This window comes from Artemia franciscana, chromosome 3 (genome assembly GCF_032884065.1).
Source record: "Artemia franciscana chromosome 3, ASM3288406v1, whole genome shotgun sequence".
Classification (NCBI taxonomy): domain Eukaryota; kingdom Metazoa; phylum Arthropoda; class Branchiopoda; order Anostraca; family Artemiidae; genus Artemia; species Artemia franciscana.
The window spans coordinates 9,169,742-9,197,728 of NC_088865.1; the positions used below are offsets into that span (position 1 = coordinate 9,169,742).

A 27,987-nucleotide genomic window follows, 5' to 3' on the forward strand; every position below is an offset into this window, starting at 1 on the left:
TGGTATTCTTTGCAAGCTAAAGAATGAGCAATAAATTGATAATAGTATTTCTATTAATGCACAAATTCTGTTGTGTCATTCATTAAATGCAAAAAAGGATTCAATGTCAATTAACACCTTGAGCTGCCATTATACAATGAAGAATGTGAACAATAATTTGGACAACGCTACATTTTAATTTAATAACACGCTTCCTCTAATGTTTGTTAAGCGGTACTTCAAGATGTGAAAAATTACAGCATTTGGTGTTCGGTTTGCTCACATTTTGGTTTAGTGATAAGTTTTCTTGCCAGATGGTGCTGTAGCTTGAAGAAATAATTATTTTAAAGCTTCAGGTCACACACAAAATAGGGCCTCATCTGTGTGTGTTTTTTTTTGCCTCTGTATGTGTGAAAGGGCGGTCTTTTTTGTGTAGTAGCTAATCCCTCCCAAAATTGATTGAGATCTTATAGGCTACTCTTGTTGATGCAGTTTGCCAAGAATTGCCTCCCGCTCACTGTGGTCCCTGATGCAATCATTATAGGTGCTGGTCAAGTTTTTTAAAATAAATTTTGCCAGCCTCGCCAGATAAAAAATATTTTGGTACCCCTCCCCCTCCCTCGCTTCCACAGAGGCCGGATCAGATTGATTTCCAATCGCTAAAGATCATAACTATTAACTGAGATTTCGGTTCCCACAATTTGTCCTGATTATGACAAGCGATTAGCCCTCCCTATCCCCCTGGCTCTCTCCGAAAGAGATTGTTATTAACTGTTATTTTGACTAAGTTTGGGTTGCTTGATCTCCCCCCCTCCATCAGCTCTAATATTTGATTTGTAATGTTAGTTTATTCTAAAGTATATATACATATTTAGTTCAAATGATAATAATTTAGGAAAAATAACCATTGTTTTTTCCATCTTATCGCGAGTTCACACGATTATATTTACCCATTGCGCATTATTACGTAAAAACGATTGCATATTGCGTAATTGTGAATGATGAATTAAAATGAATCATTCATAACAGAGGTATTCATATTTAATCTGTAATTTGTATCCGCTAAACGCAAAGGGTGAGAACGGAAATTTGAGACCGGACAGAAAAAGTAGTTGTAATAATATCTATAGTAACAGCTTTTTTCATGAGTTCTGGTTTATTATCTTTCTGGTTAAAGAACTTGTCGAATGAAAGGTAAAAAAACGTAGTGTAGACTGTTGTACGAGTACCAGAAAAAAAATGTGTTGGCCTCTTCCTTGAAAATTTTAGACCCCCGACCCCATTTCAATGAATATTTTTCTTGAAAATTCCACTTCTGTCACACAGCCTTGAGACAAAACAGCGGATACAAACTATATATAAAATTTGCTATCTTTTAACGAAATTTATCACCACAAACTTGGGTTTAAACATCTTACAAAAGCTATTGTGTTCACTCTTGGTAAATCGGCGAAAAATTGCCCACCCAACCCAACAGAAAATTCGAAGTCCTCTTGCCCGCCCGCTCCCAAGAAAAAACAAGAGCTAAGAGCTCATATGGCACTTGTGACGAGGCTGGAAGAGCCAAGAGCTCATATGGTATGAGCTCTAGCAAAATTATAATATGGATTGATTTAAAAGGAAAATCGATGGCTTAATGCCAGTCGGGATTTAAAATAAGAGCTCTGAGTCACGATATCCTTCTAAATATCAAATTTCACTAAGATCCCATCTCCCGTTCGTAAGTTAAAAATACTTTATTTTTCCTATTTTTTCTTAGAATTAATCGGCCCCCTACTCACCCCAGATGGTCAAATCGGCAAAACGACTATTTCTAATTTAATCTGTCCGGTCCCTGATACGCCTGCCAAATTTCATCGTTCTAGCTTACCTGGAAGTGCCTAAAGTAGCAAAACCAGGACAGATCGACAGACAGACAGACCGACAGAATTTGTGATTGCTATATGTCATTTGGTTAATACAAAGTGCCATAAACAGTAGGTGTAATAATACCTCTGTGATAGTAGCTTTCTACATAGATATCGGCTATTATCATACTAGAAAAAGAGTCCGTCATTAAAAAGAAAAAACAAACTGAACCGTGTACTTTTTTTGAGGATCGGAGAAAAACTAGTTTGCCCCCTTCCCCTTAACCCTCCATCCCTAAAAAAGAGACTTTTCCCGAAACTTTCAACTCGGTTACCGAACTGTGATGCTTGACAGAGTACACATACCAAGCTGCTAATAAAAATCGTTACCTTCTAATGAAGTCTATTGATTGTAATAATTAATTATATATATTACATCATAATATTATGTATGATTTATAACAATAATGACTCTAAGATAATCTCTGTAATAATAATAGTTGCTTTCTTTTAGGCAATAAAGCGAAAGAAAACGCACACTCTCTTGTAAGAATCCAAAAACCATCTGACCTTTGCTATAACTTATAATCTACTTAATTTTTCAAGAAATATATACCATTTTGAATAGTATATAATAAGTATATGTAAATACGAGTATAATAAGTATAATACGACGCATATTTAGGAAATTTACCCCTCCTACCTAAAAAATGCCATTTCATTCTTATTGGCTCAGAATAGATGTCATCTCTGGATTACTTATCAACACCTCCAAAAACTTCCGGTAACTAGTCTTTACTTTGGTACTGATTAGCAGACACTTAAAAAATCATTTTCACTTGCAATAATGATTGTTTGACTTGCAATATACTAAAATTCAGGAAATATACACCGTTGTTTACACTGCCTACTTAAAAATTTGTCATTTAATTTTAATTGGCTCAGAATAGATGTCACCTCTGGATCACTTGTTAGCACCTCCAAAAACTGCTGAGAGCTTAATGTTTTGCTTATAAACCTTGTAACAAACTTAGCGTCTTGGTGGTAATTAACAAGCCGATAAAATAGTATTGATGAAAATAAAGCATGTTAGGTACAGGGACTCTACCTCATGACTTCCTTAGTTTAGAACATGGGATAGTTTTACTAATAAATATAAAGTTGTGGAACTCCCAATGTCGGAATAGCCTATAATGACTTTAGTGGATGCGTGTTTTAGTGGCTCAGTAGATATGTTTCAACTCAGTCTGAAATTTCAGTTGACTTGAGAAATATCTTCACTCAGTCGTTACTTATAGAATTATAATAAAAACATAAAAAGTCTTATACAACAGCTAAAAATTTTTAAGAAAATTTCAAAGCGTTTAAGAAAATTTTGACATTAAAAAAAGAAAAAAAATCGTGAACCAACTTAATATGACACTCTGTTTTCCAAGGCATCAAAACAATTTTTCAAGATTCAATGTTTAATTCCCTCCTTAATTCCCTAAAAAGTTTTCATAAACGTTTTAAAAACGAACACAACCACTTGCAATAGAATAACAATGAATTGTTTGTGATGCAACAATAGGAACAAAGGACGTACAGAGAGGAGGAGGGGCTCCGGAGGTGGGGAGGAGGGAGAGGCGAGAGAGAAAGACTTAGGTTCCGCCCCCCACCCTAAATTATAAATTTTCTTGAATTCCCTGGCGCTTCTTATTCAAATCATCAAATAATTTTTTCATTAATTCTCTCCAATTGTTTTATTATTCCCCCCCCCCACCAGAAATTGTCTGTACGTGCCTGCTATAGATCACTTTGCACGTAACAATTCCCATAAAAGACAAAGTATTCAGGATCATTTACGTCTCGGTTTATTTTTTCCCTTGTAACCAGTGTAATAGCATATACCCTAGTATCTGCTGTCTACTGTTGCGAATTTATCCAATAATTAACTCATGTGAAGCGACTTACCAAAGCATATCATGCCTAGGTCATCTTTTTTGCATGACTTTGCAATAGCTAGTTTTCAGACCCGTTGCTGGTGTGAGGGACTGTAATTGAGGCGTAAGAAGATATTTGAGGCTATAAGTAAAAAGTAAATAAATGGTAAATAGTAAATAAATAGTAAATAGTAAATAAGTAAAAAGTCCAATAATTACTTGATTTTGGATCCATTGCTGGCATTAGGGAGTTTTAGCTTGTTTAAAAACCCACCTGTTTGTTTGGATTGGTCTAGTGGATATTTACACAGCTATGTATTTATTGAAAATTATTAGAAATATGGAGTATACGCAGTTTTTGGCAGTATGAACGCTACATTTAAGGAAAGAAACGTGGGCAAAAAATCTGCAGAAATTAAGCCGAAACGATATGGCACCAAAAAGTTTAAGAAGGCGTGGTCGTTCTTTGAAGATGCAGCTCTCATTGGGAATCATTAAATTGCTAATGATTGAGTTTACGGATGAAAAACGTTGTCAAATTTAATTCATTCGTTTTGCTTACTTTGCTTTACCGTCCAACGTGGCAACAGTGACGGAAATGTGATACTGCCAAAACTAATTTCGTGATTTGATACAACGAAAAAAAAACTTAGAAAAGGGCATAAAGCGTTTCCTGCTATAAAGAGATCTTAGATCGATCATGTGGGCAAAATACCTATCAATTTTGATGTCCTTGGTACTTTCTGCAAAAATTTACCTTTAGCAAAAATCTACCACAATTTTTACCTTTTTTTAAATTGATTTCTGCAAATTTTTACCTTGTGGGGCCAGAACAGCAAAGTACTTGCATTTTCCTCTTTATATGAAACATCTTGTATACAGTTCTCAAATTTTGTTGCTTATTGGGTGTTTTAAATTGTTTTTAGTAAAAGGAAGAAAGACAAAGAATCAGGAGTGGCCAGAGGCATTGACTTCCAGTTCGTATCGAATGTCATTAATTTTGACTTTCCAAAATCTGTAGATTCTTACATACATCGTGTGGGAAGAACAGCTAGAGGAAATAGAAAGGTAATTTGATTTTATTTGTTTTATTTTATTATTTTTTTTTTATTTGGTTCAAATCTATTTCTTATAAAAAAATAATGTATATTTGTATCCATGAGCTAAAGAGCTAAATGGGCTAAAGGAGCTACTGCTTAAAAGTAAAATTAGCGACATTTGAAGTATAAATATGTCTCAAAATCTGAATTGGTGACTTAAAATTCACAATATTTTGAATTTTAGAAATATGATGTTAAAATTCATATCTAGCTCATATAGCTCGAAGCTCATATTATTTACAAATTTGGTATTAAAATTGTTAGAATTTTCTTCAGTTTGTCAAGAATAAATAAGTGAAGCTTTTCCAACAGCTAAAAAGGTTTTTTGCAATACTTTTTGAAAAAAGCGCAATTTTTGTCAATATTTTCCTGTTTTATAAAAATAGTTTCAGAGGTACCTCTCTAGCACATCCTAATTAAAGATCCACGTGCCATCCATTCTTTTCCCCCGACCACTTTGTCTAACCATAAAGATTACTATAATTGCTAAAGATGTTGCTGATGTGAGTACCTCTTTTTTAAAAATCATGGAAGCCGACTTTTGTAGTTCCTAAATCTTTCCAAAAAAATTATTCACCCTGGAATGGCCATAGTAATTCTTAACAGTATTCTTAATCAAACAATTCTTGGTAACGAACTGTAGTAAGGAGCAACCCGGCTCAATAGTAACCAAAACTCTAAAAAACGGAATTTTGATACCAATAGCTACATCAAAAGAATCACATTTTAATACTGGTTTTAAATATATAAGTTTAATCAAGTTTAGTCCTACCCATCAAAAGTTAGGAACCTGAGAAAATGTGCCTTATTTTAGAAAATAGGGGAAAACAACCCCTAAAAGTCATACAATCTTAACGAAAATCACACCATCACATTCAGCGTATCAGAGAACTCTACTATAGAAATTTCAAGCTCCTATCTACAAAAATGTGGAATTTTGCATTTTTTTTTTGCCAGAAGACAGATCACGGATGCGTGTTTATTTGTTTGTTAGTTTTTTTTCCAGGGGTAATCGTATCGACCCAGTGGTCCTAAAATGTTGCGAAAGGGCTCATTCTAACGGAAATGAAACGTTCTAGTGCCCTTTTTAAGTGGCCAAAAAAGTTGGAGGGCACCTAGGCCCCCTCCCACGCAAATTATTTTCCCAAAGTCACCGGATCAAAATTCTGATAGCCATTTTATTCAGCATGGTCGAAAAACCTTATAACTATGTCTTTGGGGACGACTTACTTCCCCACAGTCTCCGTGGGAGGGGCTACAAGTTGCAAACTTTGACCAGTCTTTACATATAGTAATGGTTATTGGGAAGTGTAGAGACGTTTTCAAGGGGATTTTTTGGTTGAGGGGAAAGATTTGAGAAGAGGGGATATGCTGGGGGAACTTTCTATGGAGGAATTTGTCTTGGGGGAAGAAAATTTCCACGAAGTGAGTGCAGGATTTTCTAGCGTTATATAAAAAAAAAAACAATGAAAAAATAAACATGAAAAAGTTTTTTCAACTGAAAGTAAGGAGCTGCATTAAAACTTTAAACGAACAGAAATTATTGCGCATACGAAGGGTTCACCTCCTCCTAATACCTCGCTCTTTACGCTAAAGCATTTTTAGTAATTTCTACTGTTTATGCTACGGCCTTTGTGATTCAGGCGTCATTCTTAAGGAATTGGGGCAAAATTTAAGCTCTAGTGCAAAGAGCGAGGTACTGACGAGGGGGTGAACCTCCTCATATATGTAATAAAACATACAAATATAGAAGTTCGTTACGTAAGCTAATTCGTAAGTTACGTATAAAAACGTTCGTAAAAAAATGAAAGTTCTAGTTGCCTTTTTAAGTAACCCAAAATTTGGAGGGCAGCTAAAGTTTTACACTAAAGTTTTTTATTGTTTTAAAAAGTAGAGTTGAGAGAAAGAGTCAAACTTTAGCGTCAAGAGCGGGGTGTTGAGGAAGGAACTGCCCCTTTCATATACGAAGTAATTTCTGTTCGTTTTAAGTTCTAATGTGGCTCCTTACTTTCAGTTAAAAAAACTTGTTTTTTATTTTATTTCATTCCAGGATAAAGTCAGCTAAAAAACTAGGAGCTTTTAAGAGATTTAAAGTTTTTTTTATAGTCTTTTTCAAATTACTACGGCTGAACAAACAAAAGTGGTTTAATTCGAATACTCCTCAAGTAAGCATAATATTGGAAAATCAGTTTATTTCCTTGATAAAGCACGATCTTCCTTATGTTTAAATTTCTCAGTAATTGAAAAGAGCTGTTAAAACGCCTGAAACCAAAAGTTAAAAATATCACTTTTTATGGCACTTGGTATTAACCAAGTGACATATAGCAATCGCAAATTTTGTTATTTAAATGTAACGTATATTCACCTGAAGGAAGTTTATAAGGTCATTAACTTGGTATCTGTTTTTGGGTCATCCTCTAGGCTTTTTTTGCATTAGTAAATAATATTCTCTGAACACAACACTTTTTATAGGTTCCACAACTAACCAACCCTCGTGTAACTGAACCCCTTGCCATTGAAGCTATTTCTAATCTTAGAACTGAGGCCCAAATTTAATGACCCACCCTCTGCCCCATTCACCCATAAAAAAATAATTATAATATTTGACCAAGTTCAAAGAAAGAAATCAAAATCTGGTCATTTAAATGAAAACTAGATAAATTCTTACTTGAATAGAGCAATTACTAACTTTTTTATACACGAAAATATATACACAAGCAGCATCCTGAAAGAGAAGCGTTTTCATTGGCTGCCAGTTACAGAAATTGGTTGCAATCCCGCCTCTGCTGGTTCTTCGTCTTTGGTCCAAATTAGTTTAACTTGCCGAAATGGGTAGTATAAGGTAGAAACTCCGAACGAAGCAAGAAACCTATTTTAGCTTCTAATCAATACTTGGTCAAACTTATTCTTAGGCCTTGGGTTGAGTTCTGTGAAGCAAGGCTTAACTTAAACATGGGTGAGTTACATAAGGGTAAAGTTAAAAGAAGTTTGATTTAAACGGGGATCCAGTTAAATAGGGTTTAGTTGTACGGGGTCTCAGTCGGGGTTCACTTAGATAGGGCTGAATAGCGTGTGGGTTGAATTGCACCGGACCCAGTTAAACGGGGGTTCAGTTTTACGAGGATTCAGTCAAATTGGGTTGAGTTACACGTGGGTTGAGTTGCACAGGGGTCTAGTTGTTCGAAGGTTCGGTTAAATAGGATTGAGTTGCACGTTGGTACAGTTAAATGGGGTTGAGTTGCACGAGGATTCAGTTAAATGGGGTTGAGTTGCACGGAAGCTCAGTTACATGGGTTCAGTTACACCCACATCCCTTTTATACAATGTATAACGTCATTGCAACACTATCCTGTTCTTTGTGTTCTTTAAATGCATTTGAATGTGACGCCAATCACAGGAAAAATATTTTATACTAAATAAAGGCTCTAAAGTACAGTCAGCTGAAGAATGCACGTCCTGCTCATGACCCATCAAAATATTGCCATGCCCCACCGGTGGGGCATATGCCCCACATTGGGAATCACAGACCTAGGGTGATAGTGATCATAATGATAGGACAGGAATATGCGTTATTAGAGGAATTTTAGAGCCAACAAAAATGTTGACGATTTTTTATAACTTGGTGCCACCTTCGAAGGGTTGCCCTTTGGTGAAGGAATACCTTGTCAAACGGTCAGGCATATGTTATGTTTGTTTTAATTAATCGTCGATTAACACAACTGAACCTCTTTAAGTATCAACTGCTCAGATTTTCTCGAGCTGATAAAGTTTTTAAATTTATTTGTTTGCAATTGTAGGTGGTAAATAAATTCGGTTATTAGTTTAAATTCGAAAGTAAAGAAATTAGCATCATTGAAAGGAGAAAAAATCGGGCAAAAAAAAGAAAGAAAAATAGCCTTTTAATAAAGCGAAAGTTCTGCGTTGAGAAATTTTAACTTAAGCATGGTTTCATTATTGTCACTATTTTGAATGATCGATTTTGGCATTAGTTTTGAAAATATCTCTTTACAGGGGTCAGCACTGTCATTCATCAGCGTTGCTGAAAAGCCACTTATGGAAGAATGTGAGGCACATCTTCAGCAAATCGCTAGTGAGGATGAACCCTCAGTTTTCAGGTAGGTTTTGGAACTACATTATTGGTTAGGCTATACACATTACTTATTCAAAATTTGCTAATTTCAAAGACGAAGAATTTACGGTGCCCTTCAATTAGAAAATGAAAACTGTTGCCAAAGGCTGGTCATAAGTCACTTGTGAAATGTAACATTTGTGGTATTTTTTATTTTTTTTTTATGTATTTTTGCTGTGAGTTTCCAAAACTTCGCATATGAAAAATAAAGCTTTATTTTAAAATGGTTTAATTCTTTAGTGAACTAAACCATTTTAGACTGTTTAATGTTTCAAGATTTTGATTCGAATTTTATTATGAATCTATGTAGATGATCCAAATAATTTTTATAAAAAGAAAAAGTTAGCATTTGTAGATTTCATTTGTTAAAATTATACAAATTAAATAGTCACGTGCTTTAATGACCCACCATGGCGTGCTTATTCTAATATCTGCTTAGTTATTAATTTGTAATGTTTAAATTTGACAGCTCTTATGCCTGGTTTTTTTTTCGAAGACTTTCCCTTTCATTCTAATTTTCCATTAATAAACGTGCTAAAAAATTTTCAAAAATGGATTTACCTGCAGGGGTGTAATTTCGTCAAAATCTTGGGGGGGGGGGGTGCAAAGTTGGTGCTAATTTTTCCAAATCAAGTGAAAATGGCGGTAAAAACTAAAAATAAGCCGTTTAGTACCATAAATGTACTATTTAGTATTTTAAAAGTACTATAAAGGTACTTTATAGTGCTGGAAACCGAGGTCTGGGAGGGACAGTTGCCCCCCTGCCCCATAGCAAATTACGCCCCTGTTTTCCTTTAGCCTGATCTTCCAGAACAAGTTTTGCTTTTTAATCTTGGATTAATCTATATGCTATGTTAAAAAGAAAAGAAATACCGAATGAAGTTATGTCAAATAAAGAGTAGAGCGAGATTAGAACCTGGAACGTACAGAAACTACTTTGTCTATTATCCCCTCCCCCTCAGTCATCTGCGTCTTGCATTTAAGTTTTAATAATGCTATACTAAATCCATTTTTGAGTGCAACAAATCTAGTCAGTCAGTAATCATAATTGTCTTGCTTGCCGATAGCCTCTAAAAATATTTGAACTTAAAGCTTGGTTTTTAAAAGCATGCCCTTACCAGTACCGTAAAAATACCCTTTTCTTATTCAATTGTTCTTGTGTTAGAGCATTTTTAGTGTAAAGAGTGAGGGGCTGAGGGACAGCCCTTCTCACATACAGGATCAATCTGCGCGTTTTAATCTTGTGGGTTTTTGCTTTTCGTTTAATGTACGGATAATTCCATACGTTTTGCCACTTTTTTGCTTTCATTCAAAAATATTTTCACTTAATTTCTTACTTTTTGTACCATATAAATATAGGGGGATACCTCCACCTCAGCTGGAACTTTACGTTGAAGTTTAACTTGTAAATTACAATATTTCGAGAAAAAAGGGCCTATATATTTTATTTCTTTTTAATAAAATAAAATCTTCATAAATAAACTGGTCTACAAAATAAGGGGGAAGCTATCATAAGCTCCAGCTCCCATCTTTACACCTCATCCTATATTTTTCCTTTTGTGGATTCTTCCAACTGAAGGAAAACCAATGGTGTAATATATATTCTTTGAATTTCCGTTTAATTCACCTGAAGCAGAATTTTCCACCACGCGGCATTATGGACTCTGAAACTTGTAAGTTTTGTGTATATTTTTTTTTAATGATTCTAAATCTATATAGTAAGAAATGTAAGCTTATTTTATGAATTTTATTTTATCTTTCTTAATCGATAGGGTATCTTGCAATTTTCACTCGAATGTATTTTGCGCCTCTTTAGGCAAAAATTGTTGTTTTCAGCTACAAAATGGCGAAAAACGCCACTTTGCTGTGGTAGTAATATTTGCCACTTAAAAAGGCCGCTAGAAATTTGTGTTTCTGTTTGAATAAACTCTCCCCCCGCCCAATATTTTTGGACCGGTGCTCTCACCCCCTGGTAAAACGCGCACTGGTGAACATCCTTCTGTAAAAAATTGCATTCCTTTAAGTAGGGGCTCTAATCCTTTGTAATAGGGTTTTCTGAATTTGATGGTTCACTTTTGGTTTTTCTGTTTTTCGGTCATTCTGTTTTTCGGAGTTGTTTTTCCCTTTTTTAAAATTAGCTCTGAACCTTTGATGGACTCATTAAGTTCTAAAAAAACGGAGTTTACACACTTTGAATCACCATAAAAAGTTGATTCCTTTGAAATGAATTGTTATCAAAATTTCATGTCCTAGAGGTTCGATTACTACTAGCTTGAGTCACTTTTTCCTTTCGTTATCAGGAGCTGTCTGAAAACTTCCTCAGCTGTAGCGTAGTATTCTTTTCAGGCGCATATCACCTGTCTTAGTTAAGCTTATAGTAGATAACTGTCTAAGTCTACTTAAGTCTTAAGTATGTGCCGGGTGGTTAAGTTTATTCACCCAGCTGAAGTACTTATCTTTAAGGATATTCGATGCCTTTAGAATCGTCTTGCGATCTCAGCGTTGGCTGACCGTCTCAAAGACAAAGCGCCCACAGGGAACTCCCAAATAAGGTTTGATAAAAATTGAGTCAGGGTCAACAGCTTGAAAGCTAATGGGAGGCTAGTTTAAAATAAAGAAAACATAAAATCTCCTGTTAATTGTTAAGCAAAGCGTACATCATCCAATGTACATACAGTATAAATGCTACGTCCTCTGTGTTGGCAAGGTTTTCAATCAGGGTTGATAACACAACAGGTGACTCCCAAAGCTGCCAAATTCTTCAAATGATCTCTCCTCCTTTGAGCCTATTTTTAGTGTGTTCATAGTAGGTATGCTGAAATATTTTAGGGACTGCCTTTTCCTGTACTTCAGAAAGAAAATTCTGGTCTATTTAATAAAAAAAAAACACTCTTTCTAACGATGTAAGTTTGATTAAACTAAATATCTCTTTCTCCACCGCAAAACGGGATATGTTAAATGGCTTTTCTAATATTTCTGAGAAAGTAGGTGCCAGCTTTTAGTTTTCTGTTGTTATTCGGATCTCTTGTTATTCTCTGTTATTCAGATCTCTCTCGGATCCAAGCTCTATAAGTTATGGCAACACTGCCCAATCAATTTTAAATTGTATAAAACCTTATAGTGGACGAGATAAGGGATTCTTTAAGATATTGTATCCTCTTAAACAAGTTTGATCGGTAAGCGATTGCTCACACTTCTTCACTGACTTCACTACACTTCACTAAAATTCACCACTTCCACTAAACCATCTTTCACTCTTTGCTTAATTTTTTTCATCACTTTTTTCATATGTTATACAAGTCTTTCCATATATTTTTAATGCAATTAAATCTTTCAGGCCATTTCAATTTAAAATGGATGAAGTTGATGCATTCCGTTATAGAGTCAGAGATGCCTGGAAATCTGTCACCAGCATAGCAGTCAGGGAAACACGATTGGCTGAAATTAAAGCTGAACTTTTAAAATCACAACAGCTGAAGGTCAGTAAATAATTTCTTTGATCGCAGTGCCTTTCGGTTTTTAATCAAAATGAAAAGAAAATATAAAAAAGTGTAATAACTTTAATTAAGACAGCATTAAAAAAATAATAAAAATTGGTGTATCTGAAAGCCATGGATATACACAATGCTATACAGGAGTATCCCAAGCTTATGTTTGTGCTTGAATTGTCATGTCGGATTTGTTTTAAAAAGTAATAGTTATATTATAATGTTGTTTAATAATATTGTTTTATGTAGCATAATTTATCAGATATGAGTTTCTTTCGTTTCTTGTTTTTTTTTGTAAAGAGTCTTTTTGTGTTATTTTCTTGAATATTTTAGAAAAACTGGACTCTTAAAAGGACTCAGAAATTCCTTTTCTCTCTCCTTTTCCCCTAGTGATAAAGCATCCCGAACGTGAAGGCAAAATATTCATTTTTTTAATTTGTGTTTGTATAATTTTTATTTTCAAAATTGAAACTAAGATTTTGATTATCTTACTTAAAGATTTTACCAGTTGTTATAGTTTCTTCTCATTTTAATTGTGAAGGTCAATAGAATTTTTTATCAAACAGCTCGTGGTAACCAACTGTAAGTAAGGAGTGGCTCGGTTCAATAGTGAAATTTTTATGGTGATTCCAAACGTAAAATACACTGGTTTAATATTACACATCAAGAGCTATGAGCTTGAGAGAATTTGCCTGATTTTCCAAAAAGGGGAGAAACATTTTAATGAAACCTTACCGCTAATTTCAGCGTATCAGATAACCCTACTGTAGAGTTTTTAACCTCTTATGTGCAAAAATGTAAAATTTTGCATTTTCCCAGGAGAAACATCACAAATGCGTGTTTTTTCTCCAGGGGTAACCGTGTCGAACCACTGTTTCTTGAAGACTGGAAAAGGGCTCATCCAAATGGACATTAAAGTTCTAGTGCCCCTCCAATTAAAAGAGAAAATACTTTAATAGTTTCCGTCTAATCTCGCTCATTATTTTTCCTTCTCCATCCAAATATTCATAGCACAACGCCAAAAAGTTATAAATGACGATTGCTGAAAAACAAAAATATGATATGTAAAAAAAAATTCATATTAATACATTATTAAATTCTAAAAAAGAAATGTCAAACCTTAATCTTAAATCATTCTTCAATTTATTAGAAAGCCAGGAACGTGTAATATATATATATATATATATATATATATATATATATATATATATATATATATATATATATATTAGTTAAAATATATATATTATATATATATATATATATATATATATATATATATATATATATATATATATATATATATATATATATATTAGTTAAAAATTCGAAGGTATTAGTTAAAAGTATTAAATTAAACGTTCTAGTGCCCCTCTAAATGAAGAAAATTAATTGGATTAGAGTAAGATGCAATTTTCCAGAAAAACTGCATTTTTTGCTGAGCTCCATTCAAAGGGATGATCAGCAGGGCAGGGTATGTCCAGTTATAATTCAATTTGCCTGATTTACATTACTCTGCTAATTCTGCCATTGAGAACAACTTAATAAACCGTTTTTATCCTGGTTCTTACACAGGAATATTTTCTGGAGGCTTGGCAGACTCGTTAAAATAGAAAAATACAGGTGAATTGTATGAATATTATTTGCAAACTAGAAGGTAACTATGCAAGTTAACCTCGACCTTAAGGGAAATCAAACACACCCTTGTCATTAGAGACCCATAGAATGAAAATTATTCTTCATTTTATCATTCTTCGTTTAAAGCAGTTATTAGATATTTAACCCTCTGCTAGGAGTTAATCAAGAATAAAATGGGGTAGTTTGTTGAAAGGAGGTGGTATGAACCGGAATGGGGACTCGGAGATTTGTTTTTAATAAATAAATCTCTAAAATTTGTTAAAAAACAAATGAATAAAGGTATGAAAACATACCTTGCCATAATATTATAAAATGATCTATTTGAATATATAGAAAATAATAAATAAGAAGACAATGAAGTAGAACTATTCTAAATTAGATCTAGTTTTCAGAATTAGTTGCAAAATAAGAAAACTGTTAAATGAATACTAGTTTGATCAATGTTCTGGTTCATAATTATTCAACTAATAATGCTCCCCGTTCCTTTTCTGATGTTGGTGGTGAATGACTATACGATTCTTCATAGTATCCCCAACGAGTTTTCATCAAAGTCTCCCAGCAGTATTGTTTATATGACATCAGCAGCAAAATATATTACCAAAATTCATCCTGGAAGAATTGCTTTAAAAATTACAGCAACAATATTCGCTATTTCATACTTGTTTTTGATTAGTGTGCAGTGGTGGATCCAAGAGTATTTTACATTCACTTACCTTCCTAAAATTCAAGACCCGCCCCTGTTTATGTGTGATCTATTTTCCTGCTTTTCCATCTTGTGGCGACTTTCGGTTAAAACTAGTGCAGGTACTAAGTGAGGGATAAGACCTTGTTATAGCGTTATATCAACCAGCATGTTAGGACGCTTCAAAAGTCCCGTCACTGGTCTTCTACATTTAAGGAAATGCCCTTGGAGGGTGGCTTGTCTAAATGACTGATTTTAAACTCTCTATGAATATACACTTAGAAATATCAGGTTTTGGAGCTCTATTGATTCCATATTCAGCCAAACATCGGAACACATCATAAAATAAACAACCATCGATCGCATGGCAATCTTCCTCCATTCTTGCCAATTTCCAAATTTCCTGCCAATAAAGCTCTGGCAGCATATCAGGATTAGTTCCAGTAAAGATTGGCAGGTGCTCTTTTTCTTATAGTTTTATGACATTGAGTTGAAGATGACTCGAATACAGGGCTGCCGAATCAGATTGCCACCGCACGAAAATATGAATGGCTGTCTATGCTTTGGTTTCTCTGGTATATCAGGAATGAGCTCAATTATGTTCTTCTATTTCAAGTTACTTAATGTAGTTCAAGTTACTATTTCAAGTTACTATTTTCAAGTTACTATTTCAAGTTACTTAGGCTATTTCAAGTTTGCTTAGGCTTAATGAACGGAAATTAAAGTTCTATTTGAACAAAATGCACTCGCTTGAAATTTTAATTTGACATCCTGGCTCAGATCCTAAAAGTGATAGCTACAGAGCAGGGGGCAGATCCTGGGAGTGCAACGTGATGCAAAACGGTGGCAGTTAAGTTTCTACAAATCATTGAATAAAAATAACTTACGTAGTTACGAATTTACGCTACCTTTTACAAATTTACTAATTTTGCGAATTCACTAATTTACACTACCTTTTACAACATACTAAGCACTAAGTACGATTTACCACTTAACTTAAAAAAAGTAACGAAGGAATTCATGAAATGATTAGTTCTGCAGTGCAGCTTGTTCTTGTGGCGTGTGTTTTGATTGACCGCAGTGGCGGGTGCAGTGAGGGGTATCAGGTAACGGTATTTATCACTCAAAAGCACGGAGTGACCAAAATTACGCATCAGATGGTACTTGCGTTATTTAAAGGTTGGGGTTTGTAGAATTGCAAGTGCAGATTGGTAAGTGACAATGTTACATATTTGGTTGCTAGAATAATTTTTAAGGCTCTTTTTTGCACTATTCCACCATTCTTTCAATATCCTAACATTATATGGCTGAGGAGGACTCGGGAAGACTGTCAAGATTTGGCCAAATATTGGTACGGGTTTTTATTTAAGTGGCTTTGATTTAACAATTAAGTGTTTTTTTTTTGTGGAAGTGAAGTTTGATGACAATATTTATCCCTGGTCTTGTCATCACTCTCGGTGGCCCTGTCCCCAAGTATTTATGCCTTCAAGCATCCTTGTTTTCAAAGGTAAAGAAAGTTACCAATTTAGCGTCAAATTCTGACGTTTCAACAATGAGATATATCTTTCTTCATTAAAATAGCGCAAAACTAGTGTTTTATATATTATTTATATATTAATATAAAATTATATTATATATTATTATTATTATTATTATTATTATTATTATTATTATTATTATTATATTATTGTATGATATATTATATATATATATATATATATATATATATATATATATATATATATATATATATATATATTATATATTATTTATGTATTTTCCGGAAGTAATCAGAGAAAAGACAAAGACAAATAGCATGTTCAATACTAAAAGCCTAGACAGAGATCTAAGGAAAAAAGGAACAACTTAGAAACAAAGCTTAGTATGCAGTAAAGTTTAGAAAAGGAAAAGTCCCTGAAAAACAAGAAAAAACAAAAGAGACTGAAGTAATGGTGATGCCAAGATAAGGAATCCTAACACACAATTCAGATGGACGTTTCAATTACTCCTGCTTCTTCAATAACTGTTATTTCGAATTTCGTGGTCTGTTATTTCAAATTACCTATATTTGCTGTCACTTATGGCTTAATTAGCGCGAAAATACAACTCCTGAGGTTTATTTTAGACTTATTATTTGTAAGTGTATTAATAAATATTTTAAATCTGATGCTTATGTGTTTTTAAAGGAGTTAATAAATGCGATTGCTCCTTTAACTTCTATTAAGGAAAATAAAGGAGTTATTTATTTATAAGAGAGAGAAAAAGAGAGGTTATGAGAGAAAGAAAGAACACGGAATGTGTCAGCTATTGTAAAATGAAAATAGTGTTGGAGTTCGGACTGAAACTTGAATGTAACAACCATTTGTTTGCTAAGAGTACTACGAGTCCTTATAAAATAGATGAATGTATTGAAAAGTTGATTTTTATGCTAAGGGGGAGGGAAGAGGCTTTGGAATAATTTTGGGAAGAGAAATAGTGTTGTATCGTGAACCTAGGTACATCGTTCGATATCGGCATAGCGTTGAATAGTTCATTTTATGCTAATCTTTTTCTTGTCATACTTCAAAGAATGAATGTCAAACCATGATAAAGCAATACACATTGTCAAATCACCCTTCCATCAATATCCCCCTTCGGACTATTCTGAATTCTGAAGTTTTGTGCCATATCGTCCGATAAATTTCATTACCTACACTGTTTTACTGTTCTGACGAAAATGCCTTAGCAAAACTGCAATAGAAGTAGATTTTTAGATTCAAATGTTCAATTGTACCTCGAAGAAGGGGAGGGGGGCCTTCGGAACAATCTTAGTGGCAAAAAATTTCACTTTATCTGTCTTTATCTGTTCATTGTTTTGGCTTACTTTATTTAATGTATATTTGTATGTTAATCCTGTCCAATTTTACAGTCATACTTCGACGATAATCCTCAAGAGCTGAATATTCTTCGCCATGATAAAGCTCTGCACACTGTCAAACTCCAGTGCCATCTAAAAGACCTCCCAGACTATATTGTTCCTGCGTCTTTGAAGAATATTGCAGGTAGGTCTTTTTGTGCTTTTTAACATATTAATGCTCGAGCGTCAAAGTAGAATTATTCTGTGTACAAGACTCACTTTAGGTTTCTGCTTTATTGCTCATTTTAAGCTGGTCGTGAAATAATTGATGGATAGATTAACTGATCCTAAAATTAGGGTTGTAACACCTTACAACCCTAAACCTGTTTTAACACCTTACAACCTAAAAATTAGGGTTGTAACATTCACTTTAGGTTTCTGCTTCGTTGCTCATTTTAAGCTGGTCGTGAAATAATTGATGGACAGATTAACTGATACTAAAATTAGGGTTGTAACACCTCATTTTAAGCTGGTCGTGAAATAATTGATGGACAGATTAACTGATCGTAAAATTAGGGTTGTAACACCTTACAACCCTAAACCTGTTGTAACACCTTACAACCTAAAAATTAGGGTTGTAACATTCACCTTATTTTTATGCTTCGTTGCTCATTTTAAGCTGGTCGTGAAATAATTGATGGACAGATTAACTGATCGTAAAATTAGGGTTGTAACACCTTACAACCCTAAACCTGTTGTAACACCTTACAACCTAAAAATTAGGGTTGTAACATTCACTTTAGGTTTCTGCTTTGTTGCTCATTTTAAGCTGGTCGTGAAATAATTGATGGACAGATTAACTGATCGTAAAATTAGGGTTGTAACACCTTACAACCCTAAACCTGTTGTAACACCTTACAACCTAAAAATTAGGGTTGTAACATTCACTTTAGGTTTCTGCTTTGTTGCTCATTTTAAGCTGGTCGTGAAATAATTGATGGATAGATTAACTGATCCTAAAATTAGGGTTGTAACACCTTACAACCCTAAACCTGTTGTAACACCTTACAACCTAAAAATTAGGGTTGTAACATTCACTTTAGGTTTCTGCTTTGTTGCTCATTTTAAGCTGGTCGTGAAATAATTGATGGACAGATTAACTGATCCTAAAATTAGGGTTGTAACACCTTACAACCCTAAACCTGTTGTAACACCTTACAACCTAAAAATTAGGGTTGTAACATTCACTTTAGGTTTCTGCTTTGTTGCTCATTTTAAGCTGGTCGTGAAATAATTGATGGACAGATTAACTGATCGTAAAATTAGGGTTGTAACACCTTGCTAGACAACCTCACGAGGTGGAGGGGGGTGGTGTAAGGTACACCTAGCTGAAGTTAAAACTAAAAAAAAGAACTCCGATTTAAGACAATATGTCGATATTCTCACTAGTGACAAATCAATCTTTAAGGGGTTACAACGAAATTTAGGAAAAAGTTACGCAATATAACTAATGAAAACCCACTGTATAGATTCTTTGACCATGTAAGGAACTGAGTAAATGAATTGACCTCGAGATAAATAGCAGACATGAAGTTGCTGGACGCAGCCTAATGTGGCGTGACTTAATGGTCCGTCAACACCGCCCGACGGGTCAACTACGTAAGAAACCTATTGAGTTGGAGAGTTAAACTGATATTAGAGAATGGATCTGTTTTAGCCGCCTAGGCTCCTAAGAGCATAGGGGCTAATCGCTTCTTGTACATTTTGTTCCCAAGTACTTTTTAATAAATTGAATTGGAAACTATAATTTTAGAATCTTGTTTTTTCAAGGTGATATGAATAAAAAAAAAAAATTCTGAGGAAGGTGGAATTTCACCAATCAGTGCAAAATTGTTCTAAAATAAATCCTTATAGTCATTCTAAAACAAGGATGTTTTCTTTAGGGAAGGGGAACATTTTTTTATTTATTTAAATCTTCTATTGGTTAGAATAAGATGCATCAAATACCACGAACGAACAAATGAAAAAACAGACTCACATTTAAAACATATAGGAAATTATTTATTATAACATCGAATACCATGAAAGAAAAAAAAATGAAAAAGCAGACTCATATACAAAACCTACAGGATATTATTTATTATCCCAGTAGAGTTCAAAACGGATTACGTTCCTTGACTTGTATTATTATAGTGACACATAATCGAAGGACTTGTCAAGAGGAGAGGAAGGGTGAGTGGTATATAGAGAGGTGTCTAATTAACAATTGTTTCGCATCATATGGACAGGTGTGCTTTCGATTAGAGTCAGGTTTATGAATCTACATTAGTGGGCCAAGTTGTCTTGTTTAGTTGTAAAAATTGTCTTTCCCCCTTTTTTACAATCTATTTGTTACAACTTTTACAATCTAATTGTCTAATTTTTTACAATCTAATTGTCTACAACTTTTTACAATCTATTTGAGAATCTTTTCCCTTTTTTAAGAACAAGATAAAGTTGTTTTTCTTTAGTATTTTTGTTTGAATTTTTTTCTGAATTGAAATACCACGATATTTTATGTTGGAAGACTGTTTGCAGTAGAAATAACCTGAAAATATTCAGTTAAATACAAAAAAAATCATTTAGATAACTTTTGAACATCCAACATCGCACAGTGGCTTAGTGACTTAGTGTTGATGGAAAAGTTTTTTTTTTTCCATCAACACTTTCCTCACAAAATTGATTTAATGACTATTCATTGGAAAACGGTTCTAGTGCCACAGTATCACAGTAGCTATAGAAGTTCACCCCCTTTTTTCTCCCCTTACCACCCCGTTAGGGGGGCGTTGCAAAGCAATCATACTGGCTATCTTCTTGGTGGATTCAGTGTATTTTTCCTTCTGATTGAGGACATTAAATAGATGGATTTAGACAATGACTGTCAAGGACGTAAACCGCTTCTTCACATCATAAATTTTTTCTCGTGTTTGCAAGCCTTGGTGTTTATTTCTTTCTTTTGTTTGCTTCCTTTTATTGTGTGCTGATTCCACCAGGAATATCCCTTATTTTAAGTTTGTTTCATTATTATTTTATTTATTTGTTGTTAATTTTTGCTTATTTTTTTTTACATTTATCATTAAACTTATTCTAATTTAATAAGTTATTTATTTATTTAGATAATTTTTACTCAACTTTGAATGGAGCAATCCTTGTTTTACCATCCAAAGACATATTGCTCAATTATTTTTGACTTGTCCGAAAACTAATGGCTTTTTTCACGACTTTTCCCCCCAGCTTTTGTTTTAAGGTTGCTGCTTTCCAATATAGTTTGTTTTATTAAATAACCCTAAAGAGCTAAGGGTCCATTCACAATGATATTTTACTAATCTCAAAATTTAGCTAGTGCTCATTTGGGTCAGTCTGAATTTCTTTAGTCTTTTTCAGCCAATCAGAAGATCCTGTGGAAAATCTGATTGGCTCAATTTAGCGCTAGCTACATCTTGGGATTAGTAAAATTTCGTTGTGACTGGACCGAATAAATCAAACTAATTAGGCTACACTAAGTCGCAGTTCCTATGAAATATCGTTTAAAACTTGTAAATTTGATCAAAATTACGGGGAAACATCTAAATAATCAAGAGCTTACGAAGTGCTAGAACTCGATGTGAAAACCTAATTTGAGTCTAAAGGATATATTCTATGGCCAAAAAGGTATTTTTATAAATCTAGATGGCATTATTCACTTGGCTTTTATTTCTGATACTCATAATATATCCTTCCACCTGTATCTCTTTTTTTGTATCTGTTTAGTGTCATTCTCTTTCTTCTCCTCTGAATTCTTTTTTCATATTGTGCAGAAATTAGTTTTTTTTTTCTTTAAATAGCAGTTATTTCTGAATCTCATAATACATCTGTTGGACAATGTTTTTTCTTCTTTTTTTTTAATAATGTCGGTGATCTTTGTACTGAATAAAATAGTCTAATTGGTTTGCCAATCCCGAGAATAAAGACGCAAAAAAAGTTTATTATTTCCTTTTTGACATTTTTTTTTGTCAAACTGTAGTTGATCTTTTTTTTTTTTTAGGTGTGAATAGACCAACTGACAATGAAGGTGAGAAATTATGCTAATAATTTGATGGTTTAACTTTAGAGTTAGTGTGATTAATTATTAGACTATAAGAGGTAATTGTGGTAATTGAAGCATGGCAAAGGAAAGTTTTTTTTCAAAATGTATAAATAATTTAATTAAATAGCCGAGAAAACGAGGATAAAATCAGAAAGTGGACAGAAAGGCAGTGAAAAGGACGAAAACAGATATTTCGGCAAGGACCTCCGCCAAACCGTCCTCAGTGCAGTGCTTTACTTCAAAAGCTAGTTTTTTTTCTTTTTTTAAGTAAATTAAGCTAGGTTTGGACAGGATTCAATATTCGATAGCTGGATCTCATGTCAGCCAATGAGTTTTTTTTTTTCAATTAATTTAAGCTAGGTTCTGACAGGAGTGGATCTTCGATAGCCGGGTCTCATGTCCGTCAATGAGTTTTTTTAAGTAAATTAAGCTAGGTTCTGACAGGAGCAGATCTTTGATAGCCGGATTTCACATCATAGATGACATACCTGAGGCAAATAAATATCGAATTAAATTCTTAACCTTAAATAAAGACACTATTCAAGAATTAGACTGAAGTCAGATTATTATTAAAGATTAATATGTAAAAGCGTTTTACAGTATAAACAGGCAATCAACAAACACACTAAAAAGATACAAATATACAAATGAATATAAACAACTTTGTTTTTTGAAGGTTTTTTTTGAAAAAAAAATTCTTTTTTTAAACAGCTTGAAAAAACAGCTTGACCAACCATAATTATTATTTGTTCATTTATATTAGTGACGACCCATTTAAAAAAAAGGTAGAAAATTACTCATTGAGGTTTTATTATAATAATATTATGTAAATGAATTAAAAAAATTATGAAGATTATTTAAGAGACCAATTCCCTGGCGCGGTATGGGATTGAACCTGCAATTCCCGATTAGTAGGTACGGCTGCTTCCACTATACCGGCACAAGGTACTGGTAGCATTATTTTACAGTATAATCTTTATAGAAAGAATCATATTTTGCTCTGTGTCAAAATCTAGCTCATAACAAGTAGGAGTAGGTTAGCCTAGGAAAACCTTGACAGGTTAAGAAACTTTAAGCAGACAAGCCTGATGGGAACATAGTCTCTGCTTTATTTACCTTCCTCTGGATTTGTAAGTACCCAAAGAGACAAATATATATATATATATATATATATATATATATATATATATATATATATATATATATATATATATATATATATATATATATATATATATATAATATATATCTCTTGGTAAATTAAGCTAGGTTCTGACAGGAGTCAAACTTCGGTAGCCGGATCCCATGTCAGTTAATGTTTTTTTTATACAAAAGTAAATTTTGCTTCAGTCTTATTTTGGGTAAGAAATTAAACTTCGTAATCTGACCATTGATTTTCTTTTGATATGAATGGAAGCATTTTGTTTGGAAGATTGTTATTGACTGTACCTAGTTGTACTTACAGCAGGAGTAGGCGTTTTTTCTGCCTTACTTGGCATCTGAAATTGAGAAGTTGGAATTTGTTTAATTATAAACTCCTCAAACTCACCATGGCTGAGCTTGCAGAGTCTCACCATTTACCCTCACCCCAAGCCAAAGTTTTGGCGGCACCATGGCTTAACCTCCATTCCGAAAGATTAGAAAGCATAATATCCCTATTCATATTCGTCTTTTTAGATAAGCATTGAAAGAAAGGTTTATTTCAAGGAATTTTTTGTAACAATTTCACTTTCAATCAGACATATGCTGGAATTGACTCAGTTAGATGGCTTTTTTGTTTTCACTTTCTGGTAGCTACTTTCTGGAAAGTACTACTTTCTGGCAGAACTTGGCTTTATTCAGAACTCATCTCTGCTGCGAACAATGTATCACACCATGCGCCACGGTGTGATAAAGAACTCATCTCTGCTGCGAACAATGTATCACACCGTGCGCCACGGTGTGATAAAGAACTCATCTCTGCTGCGAACAATGTATCACACCGTGCGCCACGGTGTGATAAAGAACTCATCCCTGCTGCGAACAATGTATCACACCGTGCGCCACGGTGTGATAAAGAACTCATCTCTGCTGCGAACAATGTATCACACCCTGCGCCACGGTGTGATAAAGAACTCATCTCTGCTGCGAACAATGTATCACACCGTGCGCCACGGTGTGATAAAGAACTCATCTCTGCTGCGAACAATGTATCACACCGTGCGCCACGGTGTGATAAAGAACTCATCTCTGCTGCGAACAATGTATCACACCGGGCGCCACACATTATATCGGGATTTTAAGTGTTACACCTTTAGACACAGTGTTAAAACAGTTTATCACTATTTGAAAGCGTTCATTGAAAAAAGGGTAGTGTCTTCATCGAAAACTGGATAGTGATATAATATCTCAAATCTGAATGGTATTTGTGCGATCAAATGCTTTTTGAGCCCCAATAACAACATTAATTGAAGGGAAATCATGGAAATCCTATGTATTGTAGTGAAACGAAGGAAATTATCAGTGAATATACTGAAGGTAAATGAGTGGATGAAAGTTGTAATAAATATAATAAGGGGAAGGTAAAACAGTCTGCCAGACTTTATTCCACTTGTAAATTAAAAATTAAACAAGAATAGTAACGAGCAAATGGTCAATAGTAATATTTGTACCGGCTGGGAGACCGTAACACCGGTTTTGTCGGTTTGTCTGAGCTCTAGTCTGATAGTATGGTCACTAAACGGTTTTAATTTGCTGAAAGTTTAATTTGCCGAAAGTTAGTTTAGCACTGAAGACTGCTTAGCGGAGGTTCTTGCCGAAATTTCCGTTTTTATCCTTTTCGCTTCCTTTCTGTCCGCTGACTGATGTTACCCTTGTTTTCTCAATTATCTAATTATATTATTTACATATGTTTTTTTCTTGCTTTTTACAAGTCATATGTAGCCCGTGTGGCCTTAGAATGTATTTATTGTAGCTATTATCTTTGCCATGTTTTCTGCGCTTAGAAAGGACATTTTTAAGAATGAATTTATGCTTCTTTGATTTATATATTTTTCCTGCCTATTTTTTTCTTTTTTAATCCGACCGACCTTTTGGTCTAAATTGGGGGGGGGGGGGAGCCTGCTGTGTTTTATACAATAAAATTAATATTAAGGTTCCCTAAAACTAGGGTTATCGATTGCTGATTTGGGTGCTTGGGAATACAACTAAAACAGTATAGAGGAGGATTTGACAGTAACCACGACCAAATTTATAATTTAAAAAATTACTAGAAGAATATTAATAAATAATATAAATAGAAGAAAACTCCTTCGACCTTCCCCTCCCTCAAAGACCTAAAGATGCAAAGTGACAGCTTGAATACTTGAGGAGGGTCTTTTTCGGTTAATTTTAGGAATAAGCCATATTATCTAACTGAATATTTTTTATAATTTGGGAGTTAGGACGAGCATGCGTGGCTATGTTGCCTCATGCGGTTTGGTGCTGCATTGAGCTGTTAGTAGTAGTATTTGCAGCAAAAATTACCGTGGACCAACTTTTTTTGGTGCATGTTCGTAACTAGCACATACACCGGTGGCCGTGTATGTGCTACACGGCCACGGTATGTACTAGCACGGGCTTTTACGACCGGTGGCCGGCGTTTAAGAAAGATTCCTGAAACAGAATGGCCGTTGAATTAGAACGGTAAGCTCAGTTTTAAAATTCTATCAAAAAAACTTTAATGTAAATAAGCGAGGTCTATGAGGATCCAACCCCTTTTATATATGTAATAATTTCAGTCCGTTTTAAGGTTTGATGTTGCTCCTTACCTTCAGTTGAAAAACTAGTTATTTTTTTAATTTAATTACTTAAAGTTAGCTTTTGTTAATGGGAAACATAAGTTTTTTTTTAAAAAAGAAAAGTAAAGTTTCATAAGTTTTTTAAAAAAAGAAAAGTAAAGTTTCATAAGTTTTTTAAAGAAACTAAAAAAGTACAGAGGACGATTTGACAGTAACACCACGACAAAATCAATAATTAAAAAAAATTCTAGAAAAATATTAATAAATAATAGAGATAGAAGAAAACTCCTTCGGCCCTCCCCTCCCTCAAAGATCTAAAGATCCGAAGTGACAGCTTGAATACTTGAGGAGGGTCTTTTTCCGATAATTTTAGGAACAAGCCATCTTATCTAACTGAATATTTTGTTCAGGGAGGAACATGCATAGGTAGGAGGAACATGCTTAACTATGTTGCCTTATGCGACTTGGTGCTGAATTGAGTTGTTAGTTGTAGTATTTGCAGCAAAAATTAGTGTAGACCACTTTGTTTTTTTGTTGGGTATGCTCGTAACTAGCCCATATACGGACTTTTACGACCGGTAGCCGGCGTTTATCCCCCTCCCACTCGCCGGTGTAAATACCCCCACACCCAGAAAATATCCCCACCCCGGGTGAAACTCTAGAACAAACTGGTTTCTTCGTTAGTCTCTTTCAGCTTAGCGCGAGGCAAGACAAAGACAAGTGACAGAATAGATGGGAAATTTATAATTTGGGCTATATATTTGCACATAAGAGGGGGGATAAAGTATTTGAACAGCTTTAAGCCAGAAAAGAATTTTTACTTCTTAATATGCAGAATAACCGTACCTAATACATCTTGCATCCAGACCCGCCATACTTTATCCCCCCCCCCTAATGTGCAAATATATAGCTCAAATGTGTTTCTATAATAATGAAGAAACCGGTTTGTTCGAGTTTTACACGTCGTAAACCTGAGGGAGTGGCGTATAACACAAAAATACCGGAATTTTTCAAGAAGACAGAGCTGGATTTCTCGGTATTATTTAAAAAAAAACACAAGTTTTTTCAGCTGAAAGAAATGAGGAACATCAAAACCTAAAACGAACAGAAATTATTACGTATTTGAAATGAGTTGCCTCTTTCACAAGACCTTGCTCTTTACGCTAAAGTTTTGACTTATTTTTCATAATTCTTTAAGAACGATTCCTGAAACACAATGGGCGTTTAATTAGAACAATGAGCTTTTTTTTTATAAAATTCTAAGTTTTTGAGATACGTCTTGCGTGTAAATTCCTTTTTTTTTCCCGTTCCCTAGCACTTTTCAACGAAATAAAAAAATGAACTTCAAATAAAAGTGTCAAATTCGGAAACCTTATTTTCCACGGGGAGGATATTCCGCGAGGGTATTTTCCACATTGGGGTATTTTCCGCGGGTTTTTTCCGCGTTGAGGTATTTTCCACATTATGGTATTTTCCGGGGGTATTTTTCAGGGGCTTAAACGCCTAGAAGTCTTCTTTAGTTGGCTATTTTTTTTGGTAGTTCTACTGTTGCAGAAGGGAACATTTCCAATCCTCAAATGAGCAAAACCTACATTAGTTTATAAGGCTTTGATCTCTCTCTGGCCGGGCTTCCCCCTCCCCCTTCTGGGATTTCTTAATAAATGGATAACTTGTAGAAAATAACTTTGTCCCCTATCTCTTTGTCTTGACCCTTATCCGTCTTCCTGTCTCTCAGTTTATTTCTATTTTAAGATTGCTATAAGCTTTCTAGTATTCTCTTCAGAAATGAAATTGAAGGGCCTGGATTCCCTATGAACACTATCAGTAGTATTTAGCATCGTTCTTCCTGTATTTTCAAACGGTAACGAACTGTAAGTAAGGAGCGACCCGGCTCAATAGTAACCAAAACTCTAAAAAACTGAATTTTGATACAAATAGATCTATCAAAGAATCGGATTTTTATGCTGATTTTAAATATAAAAGTTTCATCAACTTTAGTCTTACCCATCAAAAGTTACGAGCCTGAGTAAACTTGCCTTCTTTTCGAAAAAAGAGTGAAACACCCCCTCAAACTCATAGAATCTCAATGAAAATCTGACCATCAGATTCAGCCTATCAGAGAACCCTGCTGTTGAGGTTTCAAGCTCCTATCTGCAAAAATGTTGATTTTTTTTTGTTTTCTTTTTTGCCAGAAGAAAGATCACGGATGCGTGTTTATTTGTTTATTTTTCGTTTTCTTTCCAGGGGTGATCTTATCGACCCAGTGGTCCTTGATTGTCGCGAGAGGGCTCATTCGAATGGAAATTAAAAGTTATTGTGCCCTTTCTAAGTAACTAAAAAAATTGGAGGGTAGCTAGACCCCCTCCCGCGCTCACTTTTCCCAAAGTCGCCGGATCAAAATTTTGAGATAGCCATGTTGTTCAGCATAGTCAAAAATTTAATAACTATGTCTCTGAGTACGACTTAATACCCAAGAGTCTCTGGGGGAATGGCTGCAAGTTAT

At 34.3% G+C, this 27,987-nt stretch overlaps 1 protein-coding gene across 1 annotated transcript in view; it reads left to right on the plus strand.

The window, feature by feature from the left end:
• Positions 1-27,987, plus strand: part of LOC136024850 (probable ATP-dependent RNA helicase DDX56) — a 77,423-nt gene that overhangs the window by 34,077 nt on the left and 15,359 nt on the right. Inside the window, exons 7-11 of the mRNA XM_065700351.1 lie at positions 4,675-4,816; positions 8,860-8,963; positions 12,315-12,456; positions 17,694-17,826; positions 21,685-21,711. Of these exons, the coding sequence (XP_065556423.1) occupies positions 4,675-4,816; positions 8,860-8,963; positions 12,315-12,456; positions 17,694-17,826; positions 21,685-21,711 (548 nt within the window). The remainder of the gene's footprint in view (positions 1-4,674; positions 4,817-8,859; positions 8,964-12,314; positions 12,457-17,693; positions 17,827-21,684; positions 21,712-27,987) is intronic.